Source organism: Tyto alba, unplaced genomic scaffold (genome assembly GCF_018691265.1).
Source record: "Tyto alba isolate M040663 unplaced genomic scaffold, T.alba_DEE_v4.0 Super-Scaffold_2, whole genome shotgun sequence".
Classification (NCBI taxonomy): Eukaryota; Metazoa; Chordata; class Aves; order Strigiformes; family Tytonidae; genus Tyto; species Tyto alba.
The window spans coordinates 1,193,543-1,213,833 of record NW_024881282.1 but is presented as its reverse complement, the minus strand read 5'-3'; the positions used below and the strand labels follow the sequence as shown (position 1 = coordinate 1,213,833).

The following is a 20,291-nucleotide window of genomic DNA, read 5'->3' as shown; positions in this document are numbered from 1 at the left end:
GTCAAGAAGGGGAAGTCAGTGACAAAAGAGCTGAGTGACAGAACTTACAGGTTTTCCTGCAAGCAGGGCGAAGATCCGCAATCTCTCCTCCTGGATGAAGCAGTCTGCCTGCAGCCTGTGCCAGTCCACCAGCTGCATGGTGAGGAGGTCCCGCACGGGCTGACTGCCGGCCAGCTGGGAGAGCAGCAGAGCCAGCCTGTGGTCGCCTGGACAGGAGACAACAGCACATCAGGCAAATCCTCCCACTTACCAGGGCCACAGCTACCTGCTTCCGACGTGTGGGGCACCTCGATCAGCCTACAGCTGCATGACTGGTTTTTGTGCACCACTTCTTATGAAAGAAAGCATACCATAAACACCCTGTAGAATGGAGGTGGAGGAAAGACAAAGGAATGGGAAGGACAGACCCGCCCAGAGGAGACAGATTAACAGAAAAGTTTTAAGATTTGAGCTGACGCAAAAGACCAAGATGAAACAAGCCGTTAGGCTCTGGAAATGCAGGGGTTTAAAACAAACACGAAGAAGCTTAAGAGAAGCTCAATTAAAAACAGTAATTAAAAAAAAACAACAAAAAACCCCAAACCACCAACATTTGAAGGAGATACTATGCAAAGAAACAGTTCCCAATGCAATACAGCATCACTTCCCAACTCTAGGAGAGCTGACAAGGAAGCCAGTGTAAGCGTGACTCAAGCAGCAAGGAGACACAGCAGCCCCCAGCCTAACCACTGTCTGACAAGGGAAAACCCCGCACTCAGGGTGGCCAGTTACTATCAGCTCTCAAAGTGTAAATTCTCCTTGTGCCTCTCTTCCTCCACGCCCAAGAAGCCGAGAGATTCAAGCACCTTACCTGACTGCTGTGCCAGCTTGCAAGCTTCACCAATTCTTTTCCCAGTGAGGCAGCTGAACACAGCCTCTATGTGATTGCCGTGTCGGGACAGAGAGACCTCCTCCTCGATCCGTCCTGCAGCAGACTCCGACAGCCAGCGAGAGAAGGCTTTCCTGCGCTCCAGGGCCAGGATGTATTCACTGGGTTCCTCCAAGCTGGCCTCCAACTCCTTCAAGTTCCCCCAAATCGCTTCACATAGAGTCCATGCCAAGTACCAGTGCTTCACAATAGCTGTTCAGGACAGAGTGACAGGAGTAAAAACATACAGGAGAGTATTTAGAGAGGACTCATGTAAGATCGTAAGCGCAACCTCGTAGGCTGTGTCGTGGTTTAGGCCTGATTGACAGCCAACCACAATGCAGCAGCTCTCTCTCCCTTCCCCTCCGGCAATGAGAAGGGACAGAGAGCCAGGCTTGGGGTTCAAGATAGGACTGGGATGGGGGAAAATCCCCCTTTTATGATCACGAGCAAAAGGCAGACTCGTTAGGGGAAGAAAAAAAAAGAACATACATTTATTACAGACACTAACAACACATAACAGAGTAGGACAGTGAGAAGCATTGCCACATCTTGAGAACACCTTCCCCCCACCCCTCCCTCCTTCCCGGGCTCAGCTCTGCTCCCGATATCTCTACCTCCTCCCCCAGTGGCGCAGGGGCAGGGAATGGGGGGTGCAGTCAGCGCTGCCACTTCCTTCATCTTCGGTGAGGGGAGTGTCCGAAACTTGTTACCCCCTGCTCCGTCGTGGTCCCCCTCTCACAGCAGACAGTCCTCCACAAACTTTCTCTGACTTGAATTCCTCCCATGGGCCGCAGCGGTCCCCACACTGCTCCGTCATGAGTCACTAACTTTCTCTGACTGGATTCCCTCCCACGGCTGCAGCCCTTCCCGAGCTGCTCCGGTGTGGGACACCCCCGCATGCTGCAATCCTCCCAGCACTGAATTACAGCAGCGGGGCTGCCTTTTCCCATGAGACCCCGGCCTTCTTCGGGCACAGAACCTTGATCATCTGAGCAGGAACAACAGGCCATAAATCAATGTCTGCTCCACCGTAGATCTTCATGGGTGGCGGGGGGGGGCCGCCCTGCCGTCTCACCACAGGATACAGGAGGGTCTCTGCTCCAGCACACCTCCCCCCTCCTTTCTTCCTCCGTTCCTCCACTGACCTTGGTGTTCATGCAGCTGCAGCAACTCCTCCTCACCAGTCCCACTGCCCGTCACCACGTCCCTTCTTAAATACGTTATCGCAGAGGCGCAGCCGATTGGCTCAATTTCCCAAACAGAAGTGGAGCTGACGTGGAGCTGGGGGAGCTTCGAGAAGCTTCTCACAGGGGGCCGCCCCGATAGCCCCCTCCCCTGCCACCAAGAAACTCCACCACTCACTCAACCCAGGACACTATGTCAAAGGATATCCTACTGCTGCAAGTCAAGGCAGGAGTCAGCAAGCTCCCCAGATGCAACCAACCATGCTTATGCTTTCAGAATGAATGCTGAGTTACAGACAGTTTTTCTGTTTTATTCCCATTTCACTGCTCTAACGCAACCTGAAATTAATCTGAACTGGACAGTTTTCCAGATTCACTATCACCATTGGGAAAAGAATTACTCCATACTCACTCTCTGTCACAGCAGGATCCTCAGAGGCCTTCCTAACCCAGTCAGCGTAGTCGTGAACAACAGAAACTCCCAGGTTGGGCGCTAGGAGAGGGCAGTGTTCATCCATATGGACAGTGCTGTGTTTCAGCTTTATCTCCAGAGGGATGAGGTACAACTCTTTGTGTCTGTCCATCTTCCTTTGTTCTAGGCTCAGCTTCTCTACATGAACCTTGAAAGAGGATTCTGAGAGTCTGGAGAAAAAAAAAAAAGGAAGATAAAAACAGGTAGTCACGTTCTGAACTGTTCTCCACATGAGTGAACTGCATCCATCATGTGGCGGCTGCATTTTGCCGCTTGTCCTAATTTTAACATAACAACAGTAAGATGTACGATCCAAGGTCAACAGCTAGGTATGAAAAACCTGGTTAAGCAGTCTGGGACTCCGAATCAGACTTTGTCCAATCAACCTCTCTGAAATGGGTGCTTCACGTTCTCAAAAGGCAATCAGCACACCTTGCCATAGCCCAGTGCAGTTTCTGACAGCACCTCATTCTGCCAGCAAATCAGATACACTGATTTAACACCAAACAAACAAGTTTTTTGGAAGGCTCAAATGGTAGACCACCTAGGTCACATTTAGGTATGGAGTTACTCAGCTCAGGGAAGGTCTGTATGCTGCTTTATAGACAAGCAGAATTAAAAGCATCTGAGAATTCAGAAGCTAAACAAGCAATTTCTTGGGTAAGGCAGATAGCCTGAGGGATAATCAATGGCAGATTAGAAGCTTCCTGGACAACAATTTTTAACTTTCTCTCTTTAACCTTTTGCTGGATGATGGTGCTATTTTCTTGTTAAAAATCCTCCTATTCTTAATATGATATTCCAGGTCTTTAAGATACAGATTTTTATAAAGTATCAAGCTGAAGGAAATCTCACAGCTTCTGTATATCAGAAGGAATATCAACCTACAATTCTGTCAAAAATTAAGAGAGTATGTCAGAACTATCCTGAAGGAAACTGCTACTCACGATTTTGGAACAACGGGAGTTGGCAGGAATCCATATTCTATAGACTCGGACTGAAGATCTTCCATTTCACTCGATCCACTCAGCTGATCTCCACAGTTGACAAGTGTCCAGTTGGGTCCCCAACCAACCCGAAATGAGCGCCCCATGAAGAGTGCCATATCCATCAGGAGCTTCCCTTTTTTGTAGGTGATGGACTTTTCCAGAGGTACAAGCCCCTGCTGCCTGCGGACACCAACTGTCTTCATCTGTACCTCAGGGACTGCTGGTGGTACAGAGAACGCAGACGCTAACGGAGAAGTCACCGGCCAAAGGGCAGCAGAAGGGGGACTGCTCGAAGTCCCCGGTCCCTTCAAATCTTGCAGGGCAGCACTTGGTGGCTGGAAAATTACATTAGCAAATTTGGATTGCAGCAGCCCACCAGCTAGAGGGAAGAAGCAGGAAGAAGGTTTGAGTGAAGGGGGTATGCACGTTTCAGCGGTATGTTTCTGATATTTTAAAGGTATTTCAGTACTTCTTGAGCAGCCAGTGAAAACATTTGCCATGGTTTGTGGTGGTAACACATAGCTAAGCATGATTATCTACAGTACTGAGAACTGCAAAACCCACTGCGCACGGCCTGATTTGCATTATCCAAACAAAAGCACAGGGCATTACACCAAGAACAGTACCTACACAGTCTCACCCCAAAATCTGCAGTTTCTAAAGAAGTCGCCAATTTAATGGATATTGTCATAGTTAGACTGTTAGAACAGAAGCAGCTCGTGGGGAAAGCAGATACTTTGATACTATGAACAGGACCAGGGCTGAAACTGTCCCTACAAAAACATCTTAGGTCTGCCCATTTAGCTGAGGAAGCAACTCCATGCTTGCTATCAGAGGTATTGCTCCTACTGAAATCACAAGTTAGAGAATGTATTGGGTGTAAATAGCAAGGTTTTGGTATTGGGGGGGCCACAGGGATGAAACCAGGCCAGAAGCTGTCTTGTGCTGAACACAGCTGGTGTCCACACCAGACCCACCACAGGCCACAGCTGAGTCCATTGGGGGAATTTATGGTACCTCTGAACCAATCTGCAAAGCTGGTGGTGCCTCTGTGGGATATTAGGAAAGGGCAGAAAATGCCACACAGGCAGGGTAAAAAAAAAACAACCAACCAACCAAAAAAAGAGTGAAAACAGGAGTGCAAGCAGCAAGGTCAGAGAAGGAGGAGGGAAGGAGGTGCTTCAGGCACCAGAGCACATATTCCCCCCGCAGCCCTCAGGAGAGGGCTCATGTTGGAGCAGGGGAAGAGCGTGAGAATGAAGGAGTGTCAGTGAGGAACTGCTACGGACTGGCCACAACCCCCCCCCTTCCCCCTCCCCACTGCCCCCCCGGAGCGGGCAGGAGACAGAGGAGTTGGGAACCACGGAGGGAAGCTGAGCCTGGGAAAGGAGGGGCAGGGTAGGAAAGTGTTTTGCCTTTCTCACTACCCAAAACTATTTTAACTGGCAATAAATTAATTCTACTCAAATCAAGTCTGTTTACTGGTTACTGTCACAAGCAACACCATCTCCCTGTTTTATCTCAACCCATTTTTCATCCAACTTTCTCCCCCTGTCCTGTTGAGGAGGGTGAGTGGGAGAGTGGCTGGGTGGGCATCTGGCTGTTGGCCAAAGCTAACCCACCCCAGTACACAACTGTTCTACCATATGTTCAGCCAGTGATAGGATTTTGCCTGTTAATATTAGAACTGAATTCTTTCTTCAAGCAGTCTGTGGTTTCTCACAATACCTGAGTATCTTTTCTGTCCTTGCGATTTTGAAATAGGGAGCCTCGGAGAGCAGATCTCTTGAGAAGTATCCATTTTTACAGGCTGCTTCCCAGGATAATGATCCAGGATCAAATCTACGTCATCTTCATCAGCAAGCAAGGAAGCTTTCATAATCTAAAGAAAAGGTGGATGGCCAAGCCTGCACATTAGCAATCACTGTCACAGCAGCAGCTAGCTGATCTAATCAGCTCCTTTCCCAACCAAGAGAACTTCGTGTTGCAGATGACCAAACAATACGCTCATGCCACCAACATTTCAAGTAATGGCAAAGGCGCACAGTTCAGGACAAATGAACACAAGCTTGTCAGCTTTTACAAACTACTAAAGTCAGTGTCACAGTACTTGTTAGGATGGGTGTGAAGTCCTAAAATAATCATGCTTTTTTAGATCTTAGCTCTATCTACTTGTTTTTCAGCTTAAGGAATAACTGCACTATTTTTTCCTTACAAATTAAAACCACAGGTAGAAGCCCACAAGTGGTCCAGGTACTATCCTTTCACCAAACCCCAAATCAAGACCGGTTATCCTATTACCTTGTTTTCCACAAGCTGGTCCTGAGACAGTCCTGGCTAGGTATTAGTTTAGCTTATCACATTGCCCACACTTCAGAATTTGGAAATCTGAATTCTAGCCTTAAGATGATTTTCATTTCTGCACTAAGCTTTTCATGTCTATAAAGGTTTACTGCAGAAACGCAGAAGGCTAATGTGTAAGTCTGAATCACACTACAGGCGTGATGCATAGTTTAGTACAAGCTGGTACATAAATATACTTGGGGAGGCAAACTGAGAAGTCAGTGATAAACATTACCAAGTCCTCTCTGAAAGAGAGGGGAAGTTGCAGGACACTCACCTGTAGGACATGGGGGTTAATGCCCAGGGTGGAGGCGATGTGAGTGGAGGCAGGCACTGCCTCCTGCTCTTCTACCCTGTTATCCTCACCAGCGGGCTCCAGTGGGGGCTCCTGGGTGATGTCTGCCATATCACTGTCCAGCTCCACCACCCTGCCCAGCTGCTCCACCTCCGGCGTCTGCAGACACATGCAGAGGCCATGTTAGACAACACCACACTGCAACAGCTCGCCAAGAAAGAGTATGAAATAGTTTCAACAATCACCTGCAAATGAAGCGGAGTACTCCCTTGCTCGTGCCAAGACTCCACATTAAGTTTAGGGATGAATATCTACAACCTATTCCCGTTATCTTCAGTTGTAACGTAACAGTGCAAGTTAAAGTGAAGGAGAAGTCAGGGTCTAGTGGTGACCTCCTGAAGTTTACCAAGTTCTGCCATTCAGTTTAAGAAACTATTCTTCAGCTTTCCGCTTTTCATATGACCAACAAAACAGAAGAGAGGTTTGTTCATTCTGCCTCCCCTTCTCACTCAAAATGCTATCACACAAAGAAAAGTTTCCTGTGTCCAAGTTCAGCCTGGGACATCGTAGATGACTGAGCAGCCAGTTTAAAAGCAGCGATTCTCCAGCACTAATGTGTGGTACCACTGGTGGCTGATGAGCAGATGAGTCACTGTAATACCTGCTTTGCTTCCCCAGCTGTGACGCTGCACCAGTTAAAATATTGAGTCAATATTCCACGAAGAGCTTAAAGCTTCTATTAAGTGGACATGAGCCCCTTCAAGATCACGTAAGACTGGTTCACAGAGTGTGTGTGTGCACACACGCATATGTGAATTTTTTATTTATTTTTTTTTTAATTTTAAACCAGGAAACAACAGTCATTGGACTGGAAGACTGTGGGTTTTTTCCAGTGGTATTCTACTTATCACTGGCACATCCGTAGTTAAATACAGTAGTTCTCTTCCAATCTGCAGTTCAATTTCTCATCTCCACTGCTAGTCCAAGGCAAGGGGAAGAAGTAGCTTTACAATTTTTCTGAAGGCAAACACATGGCATCACCTTTGTGATGAGCCTGAGGTGACCTCTACACCCCTTCAATTGTTCCAGGCAGGCCCAGAAAACCGTCAGCCAGGTATAAACAAGGAGCAGAACACCAGAAGTTAGCTCAGACCACTCATCATCCCTACCTCTGCCCAGCTCGCCGACTGGTGACAGCAGCGAGCCCTCCCTGCCAGCACCAAACTGCAGAGAGCATGGCAGCACGCCGCGAGCCACCTGGCTGCGTGTCAGCTCTGCTACCAGAAACTGTCTGACTGGACAAAAACCCCTGGAGAATGCTGTTCCCTCACAGGCCAACCTGAAAGCGACACCCTGTGCCGACTCAGCTGAAGGGCCTTTGGGGGATTCCCGGTGGGCTCTGACCCCAAACCAGTGCACCCAGTCTAACCATCCTCTGCTGCTTAGATACGAGTGTCTGTGAAAGCTTATGGCTTCCTTGGTGTCCAGGAGCAACAACGTACAGATGGCTGAAGCAACGCTCTGGAGCGATGAAAATACATATATGTGCAAGGGAACAGTGGCAGAGAGTGCACTGGAAATCATGCTAAGGAATTTAAGAGCATATTCAAATGGCAGTTGCTTAGCTCATTAGAATCAGCCAAGAAATGCGATGAAGGTTATCCGATGAGGCAGATAAAATTAGACTAGGGGGTCTGTAAAGATAGAACTTAATGGCAGACATGGCAGGAGCATTAGCTAGTGGTATCTGAGCATGCCTACACTATGTGGAACAGATTTACAAGTCAAAATATGGTTACAAACACAGAAAGTTTCACTATTCCCTTCATTGTGCTTTAATGCAGCCAGGTCTCTGGTGTAACTATTTCCTGTGGACCTTGCAACATTAATAAATTCATTAATATTCAAGCTAGTGAAGGAAGAAAAACACCCCAACTCTAGATCCTAAATGCTTCCTACAGACCAAATAATGTTATTTTCAGGTGTTTTACAGGCCAAGAGTTTGGCAAGTTTTTAAGCCATGATAGGCTCTTTCTCAGTGGTTTGGGCAACAAAGCTAGATGTTTTCCCTGTTTTCAGAAACAAAAACCTTAGTTAATGGTATGCAAGTCAAAGAGGTTAATTAACTCCGACAAGTAATTGCTAAGTACTTTTGAATCTCTAAGGCAGGTCTGAACAAATCGCATACATTCCTGATATTTTTGACTGCTTAACACATCAGCTCTGACCCCATTAATCTGAACAAGAAGGGAAACTGAAAGGAGGTACACACAGGCAAGTCTGTTAGACAGCCTGGGGTTCATCTCAAAATGTAAATACTTAAGGAATCTTCTTTATAAGAGCAGGGTGAACTATGAGTTTTAATTAGCCAGTGAGCCAGGAGGAGCAATAAGGAGGCAGTGGTGCACTACCATGGGATTCTCCGAAGCAGAATCCATACAGGAGGTGGCAGCTCACCTCATCTGTCACTGCAGGAGTTGTTCTGCTCAAAAAGCAGACTGCCCTGGCACTGGCTGGCTGCGCGGCGCTCAAGCCTCCTGCCCCGGCGCTGGCCGTGCCGAAAGGCGCTGGGGTGAACTGCTGCCGCCAGATCTCTGCTCCGGGCCCCTCTAACCTGCGTGGGGACCTAGCGTGGCAGAGCTGGAGCGGCTCATGTGTTTCTAGAGGTTATAAGTAGCTCACAGACTCTAAGATTAAAAGCATTTCCCAGCTGATTTAATGCTGTCCCACCACAAAAGTCATGAAATTGTTCTTTTGCGCAAGCAGTGATGAAGCGTGACTTGGGACATCTCCCAACAGACCCTTGGCCAGAAGGGCTCCAAGTCACCCAAAGTCATTGGGAAATGCTGCTGTAACACCTTGTTTCAAAAGGACTAGAGCCAGTACCAAAAAGGGCAAAAAATAGTGTGCAACCCATTTGACAGTACTGCCTCTTTGAGCTGTTTTTCATGCTTTGACTTCAGAGATGCAGAAATAAAACTCTCCTCCGCTGCTTCCCTGTGCTGTGACACATCACGAGCGCCTTGGCACGTGATCTGTGCCTCAGCGAGCTCGCCTTGCACTGCACACACAAACTACTAAAGGGCAAATCAGAAATCCTGCTTATGCACAGCAACAAAAACCTCTCAGCACGTTCTGTCCAGCTGCTGAGTACCCTCTGCTCAGCCCTCCTGCACACCCAAACTGCTGAAGGTTTACTTCCACACCAAGGAAATCAAAAACTCTGTTTTGGGAAAAAAAAAAAGCAGCCTGCTCTCTACACTTGCTTATTGCTTTATGACCAAGTTACTTCAAAAAGCTGTAGGTAGTTCACAAATGTTTACCATTAACAGCTGGCATAGAGTATATTCTATCCCATCGGTGCCAGGATGCCTTCCAGATAGGCTGTTTTTTCACCCACAATGAAGCAGCTCCTAATTTAGCTTGACAATATCCATACTAATGACATTTGGAAGATGCAAGCACATCAGCCGCAATTAGACTAACCTTTAAACCCATGCAAAATGACTTTTTTAAAAAAAAAATGTAATTAGCATCAGACCTTAAGGGGTTACCAGTGAACTGGATAAAATGCTACCTTCCCTATGTAAGCCAGAGGCATAGTGCTGGGGATGTTTTATAGACCTTTAGAAGCAGAGACATCCAAATACACTTAAAAATCCAGCATATAACCAGCCTTAAAAAAGTAATTTTTAGTAAAAATAGAGCACATTCTTAAAATATAAAGCATACAGTCTTGCATACTAAATAATGGTCAAATCAAATTAATGCACAACAGCATTCTCAAGGCAGGCAGCACAAGGCATTGTAATTATATAGCATATATTCATTATTCACAAAAATGAGTTTTCTTCTGTAAGTGGTACAAATGTGCCAAACTCAATCTAGATCAGAACTTAAACAAGAAACGAGTGTTTAAAGCCTTCCCATCCCCCACGCATCCTCATATGAAATGTCAAGTATCTTAACAAAAGAGAACATGCAGACACTCAAGAGGTCAGAAGAGCTACTGAGCTCACGCAAGTTTGTGTAAGGTTTTGCTCTTCGTTTTCCAGGCTACTTCTTATGCCAACAACCCCTCCCTAGGCACCAGCTAGTGTTCAAATTTCATTTTATGAATTCCCTTTTAGTCACTGTCCTCCTTCTACCTGAGATGGAGGCGTTGGCTTGCCGTTTAGGGTCATTTGCTGGGGCGGCAGATGCCCTGGGGGTGGCACAGGTGTTGTTTTTAACTTCTTTGTGTCCAATTTTGAAGGATGCTCTTCCTCTTCCTCATCTGAATCTTGCAGGCCATACTTGGAAAAGTGTGCCACCTGTGCAATGAGAAGGGCAAATACGTCACACCTCAGCAGAGAGGTTTCAGGCATCCATTTCTAACAGTCCTGAACAATGGAGCTGGAGCAACTGTCCACCCCACGCAGCAGTTATGACACCTGGGACAAATCCGGCTTTTAGACAGACCAAGAACATCTGCCTCATGCAGGTCTTCAGCCCCTCAAAGGAGTTTTGATCACAGTTTGGTGAGGCCAGTTTGCACTACAGCTGAAGGACGTGAGACAGTTTACAGAAGTTTAGAGAGGTTTTTGAAGTTCTCAGGAGATTCTAACTTCAGAGTACTTCTGATATTCTTATAAGTAATTTTATAAAAATGTTACCTTAAAGACCCAGGATCCGGTCTCTGGGCGGTATTCCTTGAATCGAGCGCCCTGCTTCTGAGACACAGCCTCCAGTCTACCTTCATAATTCATCTCTGCCAGTTGTTCAGGGCTTTTTATCAGGCAGAGAGATGTTTTATCTGTAGGCCAGACGCCATCTAAGGTAACTTCTGCTCGTCTGTTAAAGACAGACAAAAGCGTAAGGGACTACAAGGTTTTAAGGCAAAGGTATTAAAGTACACATCTAGGAGCTGAAAATTGAAAATGTGGGCTCAAACCAGCTTTTAAACCTAATTTCTTGTTCAGAAACTTGCAAACATCTAGTAACTGTGTAATGCTGCAATCTGAATGCACATCACTGATTTAGATTTCTTGGTACCTGCCTGCAAACACAGCAGGCTGTCACTATTATAGAAGACATCCTCACTAGCCACTGTCCCCACACATTTAAAAATTACCTATTCAAACCTTCCCCAATAGGTGGTTTTCTTTCATCATCAGGGTAAACAATAACTTCTTTTCTACGGATATGTACAATGTCATCCAGATTTAAGTTAGTTAGATTTACGTCTCCTTCAAAGTAAATTGATCCATAACCTGCAAAACAAACCAAAACCACCACAATTTGTCCATGAAAAAATCTCATGCCAGAGAACCTCCCTTCCTGCTGTACTCCTCCCTTCCCCACCTTACCCCCTTGCTCTGTCACGTCTGCAGAACAACGTACAACTGACGACAACTTCCCAGTGCAAAGATACCAAAGATGCATTACTAACATTTTTATAGCCAATTCTTTTGCACAGAAAGGTTTTTGTTATCACTTGGCTATTCATATTGACAACACAAATACTACATGTACCCTCAGCTTTATAGCATATTTAGAAAAAGTGTTTTAAAAAATAGTATACACCATATGATTTTTTTTTTTTTTAATAAAAGCAGTAAAGAATACTGTTTGGGCTGAGGGCTCCTCACTAAAGCTCAGCTAGCTCCAGCATAGGTAACAACTAAGACGGAAGCAATGACAATCGGGTTGCATCAGTGCTCCAGCAAGTTTGGATTTTACAACTTTCATGTTTAAGAACAGCAAGCATCTCAAAAGCTACAGGTGCTGTTCTGTCCATATTCAAGCTTCTCAAGTCACGCCATAAACACAGGTAGTTAGTGCTGCCAGTCTCAAATATTACAAGCCTTTGACGCAAGCTGTTCATGACCCAAGGGTGCTGTTTATAATCATATTGAGGGCATGGAACTCAAACCACTGGTTCAGCTTTATGCAACTGGAGAAGCTCTATGTGCTTACCTTTGCGGCCTATGGTGAAGTCCTTCACAATACATTCATTTCTGTCATTGGTAAATCTAGCTAGCTCCTCCATGGATGGGATGGTGTAATAGCCAGCTCTCGTTAGAACAATTCCTACAACACAAAATTCATTGAGAACTGGGCTGACAGCAAGTTCCCAACTTTTAATATTTCATTCCTTTTCTTTTGCAAGCCTCAACAACTGAAGGTCTCAAGAACTGCAAATCAGTGCAACAAAACCAGAGAAATCAAGATGCCTTATTCCCACAGTCTTCATAGAAATTTAAGACAAATGGTGCCAGGTTCTTCTAGCCTGTCATCAGAGATCAGTAGCAGATGCACAGGTAAAAGGAAAAATGCAAACACATACAGCAACACTTGACAGAAACACCCAGCTTTAATAATTTGGGGGCTCAGGTACCTGCTGACCAAGATGCAGCATCTTTTACATTTAACAGCCTCCAATGCTATTTCAACTATCAATTTGTCTAATGACCTTTAAAATTCACAAAAGCTTTTTGCACCTACAAAATGCCTGAGGCCATTTCTTCTGAACACATCGCCTGCTAGTTTCATTAGATGCCACATATTACCTGAAAGGATGAATAAATCTTTTCCTCTTCACCTCCTCCAGATCACTCATGAGTTTAAAAATCTCATACATCCCCATAAAACATAAACATACGTCCCCACCTCTTCAGCAGCTATAAAGTCTTAGTCAAGGGAAAGGTACTCAAAACTCCTCAACGCATTTTCACACTTGTCCATCTTTTTTAGTTTTACTAAACCCTGAGACCAGAATTGGGAATACTGAAAACACACACGATGGGTCTAGAGACACAGCCACATTCAATGGTCTGTTCCTTTCCTGGCAAACTCTACGATGCACTTTGCATCTTAGTAACTACCAAGCATTAGATTTCCAACTCTACAATCTTGCTCCTGAACAAGCGTCAACTCAGTCTACTACTGCAGAACAATTACAGATTTGGGTCCTCTTCCTCCTCCCTTTCACACATCTCACTACCTCAATCTAATATAAAAGTGGGTGATGAAATTTAATTGCTCACTGACTTGGCAGAAAAAAATTTCTGCGCTACGTAAGAGACTGAAAAGCAAGATGTGTATTCTGAAGAGGAGGGAAAGGCAAAGAGTAAAAGCTGAGCACGAAGCGCTGTTGGGAACTACGTGTCTCCTGCCCACACAGAGCCTAACCTGCAGGATGCAGATGATGCACAGCTTCAGGCTCCTCCTCGCGCTCATCCTGCAGGGAATCATCATGAAATGAGGCATCTTCACTGCCGCCTTCCAGACCGTTTCGCAAGGCCACCCGCATGTTCAGAGCCACAATGGTATCGTCCACACTGTTCTGGTGTTTGTGCACAGTGTTCTCTGGGGTCTGTGGGATGGGCTTGGCAATGGGGTTGGTGTAAAATCTAGTCACTTCATGATGATCCTCCTCCTCCTCTCGCTCACCATCTTGTCTGTGGTTTTCATCGGGAGGTACCGACAAGAAAAACCTGAATAAATGAAGAATGAAGTTGAATTATTGAGTTCCAAGGGGCTTATGTCAGCACTAAAATTCTGCTGTCTTTTCATATAAAAAGCAAACAGAACCATCACATCAACTGCAGTCAGGAGACTGAGGGATGCAAGTATTCAGGGTCACACTGCCCTTGCTAGGCGACCTCCGTTCTCCATTCTGCATCTAATCTGGGGCTCCCACTACAAGGAAGATAGTGATAAGACCTAGAGAGAGGTACCATGATGCTTGGGGGACTAAAGCACACACCCTGTGAGGAGTGCTTGAGGGAAACAGGTTGTTCAGCCTGGTCAAAAGGCTTGCAGCAGAGTGTAATAGCAGCCTTCCAACACCCAAGACAAAATTCAAGCTCCCCACAGACAGGTGTGGCAGAAGGATGAGGAAAGAACAGTCAAATTAAAATGGGGAAATCAAAGACGACAGTCAAGAATTGAAACAGGGACCCAGAGAAGCTGCAGAATCTACCCACAGAGGTTGGACAAAGCCCACAACAACCAGGTCTGAATTCAGCGTTGAGACTGCCTGAGGAACAGAGACCTCCCAAGGTCACTTCCAACCTGAACAATTCAATGATTTGCAAACCAGGCTGTTACAGGCTTTTGTGCCCCAAACACACACAGGTTTAGAAGAATGGGATGATTAAATCTTGCAGGCACCATGATCAAATCAAGCTTGAGATCACTATCACGACAGTCACTCCAAAACACCAGCTTCAGAGAGCTGCCTGCTGGACCTGGCTACCCGCACCACAGCAAACAAGTGCCTCTGCCCCATTAATTATGAAGTGCACAGGTCAGGACTAAGGTGATCAGAAACAAGGTTCCCCCTCCCATAATCAGTTCCTTCTTCTAGTTGCTTTAAACAAAATAAAAACGTTTAGCTGGTCAGGAATTTTTCCAACCTCTGATTTAAAGAGTTAATCTGAAATATGGCCACAGATTTTTAGAGGAAGTAAGAATTTAGGCACTTGAAGGGGAAAAGATGGCCTTAGAGATAGCTCATTTTACTATGTAGAAAATATATTACGAGACATTTGGATCAGCAGAGCTTCCCTACAATCCCCTCATTACTGAGGGGGACTAAGCAGGAGACGTTCTTCTCACCTCAGAGTCAGGTTTATCACCTTCCTCAAGAAATGGCCTAGTTTCTTGTTACAGGGAAGAGAGAGACATATCCAGAAAATAAGTCATTCCTCTTTGAACTCATTTTGGATGGATTCAACTGGTATGTGACCACACAGGAAGAATACACAGCTAGTTTAAGCGGAAATGAATCTCACAATAGGTCAACCTGCTTCCAATGAACAGCTAAGATGACATCCTTGAAAATAACTACCTATTCTAATAATAATAGTTGAGAGACAGGCATAACCAGCTTGCATGATGACTCAACATACCGATCTCCATTCTCTGGATACTCTGATGGAGAAGCCAGGTCTTCATTTTCACGATTAACAGGTGAGAACAGGTTACTACTGTTGAGATTCTTCAAAACCAACTTTTTGATGCTCTTCCTAAATAAAGCATGAGAGAGAAATCTGAATATACCCACTGCATAAATCTGTATTTCATGCTTAATTTGCACACTCCAGGGACCAGGAACCAGCTGTGTAAGACCTGTTCCCACACTCAAGACATATGAAGTCTTCTGTAAGACCACTACAGTAGCTGAGATACTAAAACTCTTTCTGGAATTCCATTCAAGGCTTAGGTTTATGAAAAACATAAGCCATTGAAATCTTGAAAGCCCAAATTCAGTAAAGCACAGTATTATCTGTGCAGAGAAAGTCTGGCCCACAGATGCAGGTTCTTCTTTACTGCAGGGTCACTTTAGGAGCACATCAATGGCTAGGCTAGGGTTCACTGCCTGCAGTCTGAAAAGCACTGAACATCCATCCCAACTGCACTCAAAGTCAAAGTACCCCTTGGTTCTGATCTTCTGTACATTTGGTGTTTTTCAATAAAACACTGAGTAATTCCATACTCTGCTCTCTCCCTGGAAAGTCAACAGACGGTTCAGGTTAAATTAAAGATAAACCAAGTTCACAAAAGTTACAAAATGTTTTTTAAAAGCCTATGCTTAGAAGTACTTTCAATGACTAATGCATTTTTCTCCGTTTTTTTTTTCATTGTTGTTTTTAACTAAACTCCAAAGCTTTCCAAACTGCTTTTCAATCTGATTGCCACTGGTGATCTCGAAGACTGAAATCAAAAGCCTCAGTAGGGTAGATCCACAGCATTATTAATTCTTCACAGAAACATCTGCGGATCTAAAATAGAACCAGTGCTATGCTAAGACAACGTCAGAAGTCTGCCTTTGTACTGCATGCATAAGCAAACCTAATAACATTTCTGCTTCAGAAGCAGGAAGTGTTATATCATACAAGGTCTCCTTGTAATATTCCTAATTGACTTTACACAAGCTCCGCTCCAATCATGGGATGGTCTCACTTTACAGCTTATTTGGCCTTAACAGTTTAAGGTGACCATTTTCACCTCCTCCACAGAGAACATTTCTGTTCAATGTTTACAAAAAACGTGTTATTGCTATTCGTATTTGAACCAGGTCACAAAACAGTCATGGAACTTAGGACACTATACAGAAATTTACTCAATTTGATCCAAAGATTCTTGCACCACCTCCTCCCTCCAACATACACAAAAGAAACACTAACTTTGGCATGAATGCACCATTGGACAGGGGCTCGTCATCATCAAGGCCATCAAAAAGATGAGATTTAGCAGAGCCAGCTGATTGCAATGCTTTTGGTCGAACTCTGGTTGCTGGACGGGGAGTCAGCTTGTAGTGGGTGGGAGTCGTTAAGGCCTTCTGAGCCGCTGGATTAGTTGGCTTCAGCCTCTGAAACAAAAAGATGTAGAATCATATCACTTACTGTAAGGGTTTATGGATGGTGAGAGTGCCTGCTTGTTAAGGCTATCCAGCCAATGACCTCTGAAATTCCAAGGGGATAATAAATGAAGGGGGAAGCAACAAACAAAACCAGAAACACAACACTGGTTGACAACAGGTAACAGAAACAAAAGTCTCCAGTCACTCACTGATGGGCCATTAAGCAACTACAGGCATAGCTTTGGAGAGGGCCAACTGGGACCTCCTGTCCAGGCTGAGTGAATCTGGGGACAGCTACTGGAGTCAGACTGGGGATGGGGGCACCCCGTGCCTGCAGAGCCAGCAGCTGGAGCAAGGGGAAGCCTCAGTGCCTGGAGCAGACAAGGATCTCTGCTCCAGCCCCTGAGGTGGGACCAGTGTGTCCCAGGTGTAGCTACTGGAGGGGACTGGGGCAAGTGAAAGTCTCCCGCAACATCTGCTGGAACAAAACCACAGCTCACAGGCCTGCGTGGCTGGGTGACAGCTGCTGGCAGTAAGGGACAGGCACAGCACCTGCACTGTCCCCAAACCTCTTGTGTGTGGTGGTGTGTGTGTGTAGTTCACTAGCAAGCTTCAAGCTGGAGGCCCTGGATCCTGGCAGGGATATTGGAGAGGCAGAGGGCTCATGGTGTTATCAAGGGATCCATGAGTACAGGGTGCCCATGAAACGAGTGTGTGGGTGCACGCATCTTTTAGTGGCACCAAGCTGGACTAGCCTGCTCCATGGAGCAGGTAAGAGAGCTCAAGATCTGGGCAAGGCTATAGGATGGGCAGAGCAGCCACGCCAATGCTCCAGGGTTCCAAGGATGTGCAGGTGTATCTAGAGAGTGTGACCAGGTGTGCTTTCACAAGGGAACTTCAACCCTTATCAGCCAAGGAGGAGGAAGGAGATATGGTTGTATATGCTTATGTATTATGAGAGTCCTGGCAGTGTTACACGAGTGCTGTTGGAGGCAGTGCCTCGCCTGTGGCCGTGCAGCCCGCTGTGCCAGCGCTCCGTGTGTGTGCTCAGTTTCACAACCGACTGCACGTGCAAGCCGCAAAGCGGCAGCCCCGTCCCTCAGCCTGGGACGGAGACCCCTGGGTCTCTGGGCAGAATTCACCTCCAGCCCCTGGAATGTGCCCAGGGGCAGCAGCCATTTAGAACCTCACTTAACACTTAAAAATTTGGTTTGTTGCCTCTTAAAACAAACCAACAGGGTAAGGTTTGTCAGAGATTGTCATAAGAGACATCATCAGCAAAGCTCAAGCGAAGCACTAAAAATATTCCAAGCATAGACAATTACCCATCTTTAATCTCAACTAGCAGCAGTGAGCATGACAAGAACACCAAAGCCAAGGCTCTGATGTCGTCAAAAGTAGTAAAAAAGCCACAGCATAAGCAGTTTGCATCCTGGAGAGCACAAAAGCCACTGTACCAGTATGAGTGTACAGATGGAAACATTTTGGTGCTCACTGTGTACTTAAGTGAAGATAGTGAGCACAAAACATTGACTTAAGTAATTTCAAATCTTACCCAGAAAGTGGATGTAATGTTTACATGCACTTACCTCTTCTTTCTTCTTTGGGTCTGACATGGGGTTTCTAAATAGAGGAGAATCTCCAAAGGGTGAGTAAGTCAAGCTATTGAGATGATGCTGAAGGACAGCTTGCTGGGCAGCTGCCACATTTGGGTCTGTCAGTGCTATAAAAAAACAATTTTTTAGTTTTACGTTTTATTAATAGAACCAATGTAGGTAGAACAGACATCCTTTCAAAAAGAAGATCTCCTCATAGGAATTCAAATCCCTATAAAAACTTCAGCATTCCTTTCCCTGGCTCTTTAGACACCATTTCTGCAGCAGTCTGAAGGAAGAAATCACACTATTCCTTCATCAGAATTTGCAATCACATTCATTAAGTTTCTACCTGTGAGAAGCTGAGGGCATGGAGAGCTACACATCAGTAGAATGAGCTTGGCCTGCCAAAATCTTTAACTAATACATCTGACTTCTGAAACATCTTTTAAAGAAAAAAACAAAATGAAGTCTGTGATGCTAAGTTCTGATATTCTTGCTACAGCAACCAAACTTACATGTCTACGGTTCTCTCTACAACAATGGCCTCTTAGTTTTGGCTCCATCTTCTAACATCTAATTTTAATGCCCATTAAAATGCTATAATCATTCACACCATGACATGCTTCAAGCAACCAAAAGCAAATTCTAATTTTAAGAAAATCTGATCAAATCTGTGCATTGCCAAAGAACAACACAGCCACTCTGAGAAACAACAGCTTATTGTTGGACAAAGTCTGCAAGGAAGAGTAGAATTTGAGGCAACTGGCTCTTCCCAGACTGAAAGCTGGTTTAACTGAGCAGATGTTAACCAGCGAGACCCTTCCCTCTGCCGCCCCACTGCAGGCATTGCCTGTGGAGCTGAATACTTGGATCACCTGTAGATTTACATCAAGGGATGTCCAAGCATGAGAAATACAGAAGTATGATGGAAGCAAGACAGAATCTGACTGCAACACCCCGGTGAGAGCATTTCGTCATGAGAACGTAGCTCCCCTCAATGGCATTTTGTCCATCATAACTAGTATATTTAAAAAAAGTTACTTTGAGGAGTGTTCACAGTATCACAGAACAGGCTGGAGGCACCTCTGAGGGTCACCTTTTTCCTAGTCCCCCACTCAAGCAGGGCCACCTGTACCAGTGCCTGGTCACTCTCACAGTGAAAAGTGTTTCCTGATGTTCAGAGGGACCCTCCTTGTCTTCCAGCGCGTGCCCGTGGCCTCTGGTCCTGGCACTGGGCACAGCCTGGCTCCATCCTCTTGACACCCTCCCTACAGGTATGTGTAGATGTGGATGAGCTTCCCCTGAGCCATCTCTTCTCCAGGCTGAACAGCCCCAGCCCTCTCAGCAGAGATGCTCCAGCTTCTTCGTGGCCCTTCACCTGACTCTCTCTAGTATGTCCACGTGTCATGCTGGGGAGCCCAGCACTGGACCCAGCACTCCAGGTGCAGCCTCACCAGCACTGAGCAGCGGGGAAGGATCACCTCCCTCCTCCCAATGCAGCCACGACACCGTTGGCCTTCTCTGTGGTAAGGGCCCTTTGCTGGCTCATGGTCAACGTGGTGCCCCCCGGGATCTTCTCTGCCAGGCTGGGCGGCCTCAGCCTGTGCTGGTCCCTGGGCTTGTTCCTCCCCAAGGGCAGGACTTGGCACTTCCCCTTGTTGAACTTCATGAGGTTCCTGCTGGCCCGTTTCTCCAGCCCACCCAGGTCCCTCTGGATGGCAGCACGACCCTCTGATCCACCAGCCACCCCTAATCCTCCTTTTGCCACTTATAGGAGCCCTCCTTGTTGCCTTTGATGGACCTGGCCAGATTCAGTTCCTGTTGGGCTCTGGCTTTCTTAAACCCATCCCTGCATGATCAGACACTATTTCTGTAGTCTTCCCAGATTACCTGCCCCTGCTTGCACCTCCTGTATGCTTCCTTTTTGTGTTTGAGCTTTGCTGAGAGTTCCTCACTGATCCACACAAGCTTCTGTCATTTTGCCTAGTTTCCTGCTCATTGGGATGGAACTCTCCAGATCTTGGAGGAGGTGATCCATTATCAACCAGCTTTCCTGGGCCCGTCTTCCCACTGGTGTGTGCCACGCATGTGTCGTTGTTTACCCACCCCAAATTTAAAATAATTTTCCTAAAATCACAGCCTCAGGGGG

General features: G+C 46.0%; 1 protein-coding gene across 4 annotated transcripts in view; it reads right to left on the bottom strand.

The window, feature by feature from the left end:
- Window positions 1-20,291, bottom strand: part of NUP98 (nucleoporin 98 and 96 precursor) — a 40,203-nt gene that overhangs the window by 6,278 nt on the left and 13,634 nt on the right. For 3 of the 4 annotated variants that reach the window (XM_042792147.1, XM_033001269.2, XM_033001270.2), the window contains exons 13-26: window positions 18,134-18,267; window positions 16,369-16,553; window positions 15,091-15,207; window positions 13,367-13,671; window positions 12,152-12,265; window positions 11,307-11,445; window positions 10,849-11,026; window positions 10,342-10,506; window positions 6,176-6,352; window positions 5,284-5,437; window positions 3,514-3,934; window positions 2,507-2,736; window positions 851-1,120; window positions 49-206 (exon numbers count right to left, since the gene is read on the bottom strand). In XM_042792147.1, the coding sequence (XP_042648081.1) occupies window positions 49-206; window positions 851-1,120; window positions 2,507-2,736; window positions 3,514-3,934; window positions 5,284-5,437; window positions 6,176-6,352; window positions 10,342-10,506; window positions 10,849-11,026; window positions 11,307-11,445; window positions 12,152-12,265; window positions 13,367-13,671; window positions 15,091-15,207; window positions 16,369-16,553; window positions 18,134-18,267 (2,747 nt within the window). Of the gene's footprint in view, window positions 1-48; window positions 207-850; window positions 1,121-2,506; window positions 2,737-3,513; window positions 3,935-5,283; window positions 5,438-6,175; window positions 6,353-7,001; window positions 10,507-10,848; window positions 11,027-11,306; window positions 11,446-12,151; window positions 12,266-13,366; window positions 13,672-15,090; window positions 15,208-16,368; window positions 16,554-18,133; window positions 18,268-20,291 lie in introns of those variants that run through there. The other variant, XM_042792148.1, reaches the window with a different exon arrangement.